Genomic DNA, 4,181 nt, shown 5'->3' on the forward strand with positions numbered 1-4,181 from the left:
GGGAGGGCAGGGAAGAATCCCTTGGCTCCAGCTGGAGTCCTGTTAGTCACTCTCCTGCAGCATGGGGTAGGGAGCTGTCATGGGTAAGCTCACATAAACTCTGTATAGCGGGTGCAGATGGACCTCTTGGCTGGTTGATGAAACTGGCCACTGAATGGGGCTGAAATTATGAAGCCTGATGTCCTATGGCAGGGCTATCCATCTTCAGGGTGGCCGGGGACCATATATCACATGAGTCTTACACTGCAGGAAAAGGCCCCTGGGATCCTTGCAGCTCCCTATGATTGTCTTCCTGTTGCAGGGGCAGTGCTGGAAGTGCACAGCCCCCTGAGCCCTGCTGCATGGGCAGCACATAGCCACCTGCCACACGGGCTGCACAGGTAGTGTGTGGCCATCTCTTTGCCCCCACAATTGTGGAGGCAGCAGTGGAGCAGCTTGCTCAAAGACCCTTTTCTGCTGTACATCAGCAGAAGAGGCAGCAGCACTGGCCTGCAGGCCACCAGCTGGGCAGCCTTGTTCATAGGTTCTCATGAGGAGCTACATAATTAACCTAAACCAAGTACAAGTGTCCTATTTCCTTTTCTCTGTGCTTGCTGATGGCACCTCCTTTTGCCTTCCCTTGAAAGTGTATCTATGCACAGACCATTTAGCTGTTTAAAAGAGGGGGGAACCCTGATACTGTCTGCCCAGAGTTTTACCTGGATTGTGATACTTCAAGATTTGACTTGGTAAGGTAGATATGATACAATATTTCTCCCCCTAAAGAGCAAGTAAACACTGGCTCTAATTCCATCCCTTAAAATTGACACACTGTAATGTATTCACTTCCCCAATGCTTTCAGGTTTTGGTTTTTTTTTTTTAATCAGAAAGCCTGACAGTGAAATACTCAGTGCTTTGCTGAAACAGAGAAATTGTCAGTAAATAACCATTCTCACCTTTCTGACCCATTGTGGCATAGTGTGAGTACTTGGGGAACGATGGTGGGTGTTGATTACAATGACTGTAATAATGATTGAAGCTATTACAAATATCATGGTAAACAACATGTATTTGCCTATCAAGGGCACTGCACTGGAGGTAGAAGGAATCAGCTCCACAATGACCAGAAGAAATACAGTCAAAGACAGCAAAACAGAAATGCTTAGGGTCATCTTCTCACCTGCCATGAAGAAATAAGCAACATTGCAGTTAACATCATAACAACATATAGTGAAGAGAGTGTTATTCAGGTAGAGAAATGTGATCTCGTGGCTGTTGTACATTTATACTATTTCATAACACCTCACAACCCAAAAAAGAAAATCAAGCTATTTCATCATTAATGTCCTTGTACCACTATGGAAGAACCAAGGTTGGATAAAACCTTCAGGTATTTATATATAGGCTCCAAGGGAGGGGGAAGGTGGGTGGCACTTTAATTAGAACAGCTTCAAGAGCTGTTCTAATTAAAGCACCTGGAGCCTCATGTATATCAGCATCCCTTTGCTGAAAAATGGTGACTTTAATGAGGTTTAGTTAAAGCACCCCTTTTTTCAGCACAGGAATGGTGATACATGTGATGTTGGAGTCTGCTGGAGCACGGTAATTACCACACTCCAGCAGAGTCGGTAAACCAAGTCTGCTCCAACATGCTGTACTCACAGCATGTCGGAGCAGCCTCACTGCACTTCTACAAGCATCCTTCAGCTTCAAGCTTGACTCTGCCACAGCATGACTGGGTCTGTTGACAGATTGAAAGCATTGACCATTTCTTTGTTACATGTATTCCAAAGATCTGTAGGAGTTAAGTAACTGAACATAGCAAATTGGCACTGGATTGATCTCAGTTCCTTTAGATGTTTTAGTTTTGCTCCAGGTGGCAACGTGGTAATCCTACATTGGGATGGACAAAACAGCATTTGTTCTTGGTCTTTGAGACTTTTTTAAGGAGTAAGGATGACAAAACCAATCCATACAATATTATTTGTCTATTCAGTCTAGTTGCAAGTCATCTTTTAAAACCTTTCCTTGAAGTCCTTCATTAAAGGGAATTATATTACTAACAGATAGGGAAAACTCCAGACATGGCTTAAAATTAATTTTGCATAGGCAAGCATTGCAATAAAAAGATGTTTTTTTCCTCAGGGTTAACCATGGGACACTACAGGCCAGGAGGAAACCAGGGTTACTAATTTATTTGTGATATCAGGGAAGCTAATTGAAAATAACTGATAATCTTCCTCCCACAATGCTAACACAGTACTTCAGAGGTTTCAATGGCACCATTAACTTGTTTATTGTGCATTCTGCTAATATATTAAATATATTACAAGGCAAAAATCAATTGTTTGAATCCTGCTACCACTGAAGTTACATAGACATTTTGCCATTGATTAAATTAGGCTGATCCTGATCTAAAGGATCAGGATCAGCTTAATTTACTCAAAAATCAGCAGTTTCAGAGCTTTTAAAGATAGCCTTATAGTTATCATCCTAGTCTGTGGGCCTGATCTTGGCAAGCACTAGCACTGAGCACCTCTCCACTGATCTCAGTGGGAGTTATAGCTGCTGAGGATCTCTCAAAACCAGGCCAGTTGTGAAGAATGGCATTTGTCATGAGTTCCTTTGAGAGTAAGGGTGCTGACAGGCATGCAATTCCCCACTGTAACTCATGGTGCTTTGCAGAAAGTGCCCTGAGTTACAGTGACTCCCCCAACTCAATAAGCATTTACTATTTGATTGGGGGGGTGGGAAATCAAGCTCCACTTCGGAGCTGATCCAGCAGAAAGAGGCTGCCTGCCTGCAGCCTATCTCCCCTAGCCACGCCCCCAACTCCAGTATTGTCTGCAGGATGGGAGGGGGAGAAGGCAGGGGAGGGAGCTCTGGTCTGGGGTTTGCCCAGTCTGTGCTGGGGGTGGAGGGGGCAGGTAGATAGGAGATGGAAGGGGAATGGGTATTTTGGAGCCCCCCTCCTGGGTGGGGGTGGCTCCAATCTTCCCACCTACACATTCCAGCTCAGGCTGGGCAAACCCCAGACTGGAGCTCCTTCTCCTGCCTTTCCCCCCCTCCCATCCTCCAGACAGCATTGCAGGGACAAATGGAAGTTACTGAAGGCACTCCTCCTGGGAGCACCTTTATCTGAACCCCTATTAAATGTGAGTTAATTTGTCATGTGTTTGAGCACTTTTAAAGCACTCTGCAGCCATGCTTTTCTGTCAAGGCTTTCAAGGCTGTAGAGTGCTTTCAAGGCTCTGATCATGCAACAAATATCACTTCTGTCAGCACCTAAATAGGTACTTAGTGCAGTAAAATGAATAAATACACATACCTGAATCTGTGGGTAGATAAAACACTAACCCAGTTAAAAATGAGAAGAGCAGACAGGGAATGATGACGTTCACAATGAAGTAGAGAGGTAAACGCTGCATGATGAAGTGATAGGTAATATCTAGATAGGGCGTGTTAGGACAACAGTCATAGTAAACCCAGTGCTTCCAGCCTCTGTAGTATTTCATCACCCACTCACCGCTCTCCATGAAATTACTCAGATCTGGGTGATCACTCTCCTGGCAGGATAAATGAGAGTTCTTAAAATTGGATTTATTGAATTGTTATCCAACCTCATCACAGACTCATTGGATTAATAAACAAATCTTGTGTCTGGTATTGTAAGCAAACCAACCTTTCCTTTTTATGTTACTTTATTTTAATATATTGCTTTTTAAATGTGGTTCAACAAAATACTTTAGAGAGTCATCTATAAACAAGTTGAAGAAAAAAAGGAAATGTGCAATGTAATAGCTTAAGCAAGAGGAACTAGCTTAGAAAGGAACAGGGAAAGAGGTTCAGACACCATTACATAGCTTGCCACATGCTGGCTATGGTTCCTGCTGTGGCAGAGAGGAGGAAGGGATCTCTGCTTAAGCAGTGAGGGGTGAGAGGGGGAGGAGAGGAGGGCATGGGGAAGCCAGGCAGACCCTGCTGTGCCTTCAAATCTGTGCTGAGCTCCAGCTAGGGAACAGAGGGGAGGGGCCAGCCCTGCTGTGGAGCAGAGAGCCCCGCCCAGTACAGAGAGCATGCTGGGATGCTGGGGAACTCTGATTTAACTTAAACCAGCAAGGGGTCTGAGACAGACATTGCATAAACCTGTCTGAGCCAAATAAGTTTATGTGTAACGTCTGTCAAATCAGTTTATGTTAAA

At 44.4% G+C, this 4,181-nt stretch overlaps 1 protein-coding gene across 1 annotated transcript in view; it reads right to left on the reverse strand.

Annotated features, from left to right (window-relative positions):
* CHRNA1 (cholinergic receptor nicotinic alpha 1 subunit) overlaps positions 1-4,181 on the reverse strand; it is a 22,882-nt gene that overhangs the window by 9,649 nt on the left and 9,052 nt on the right. The window contains exons 6-7 of the mRNA XM_019522952.1: positions 3,309-3,546; positions 937-1,160 (exon numbers count right to left, since the gene is read on the reverse strand). Of these exons, the coding sequence (XP_019378497.1) occupies positions 937-1,160; positions 3,309-3,546 (462 nt within the window). The remainder of the gene's footprint in view (positions 1-936; positions 1,161-3,308; positions 3,547-4,181) is intronic.

This window comes from Gavialis gangeticus, unplaced genomic scaffold (genome assembly GCF_001723915.1).
Source record: "Gavialis gangeticus isolate Ggan-Ray unplaced genomic scaffold, GavGan_comp1, whole genome shotgun sequence".
Taxonomy (NCBI): domain Eukaryota; kingdom Metazoa; phylum Chordata; order Crocodylia; family Gavialidae; genus Gavialis; species Gavialis gangeticus.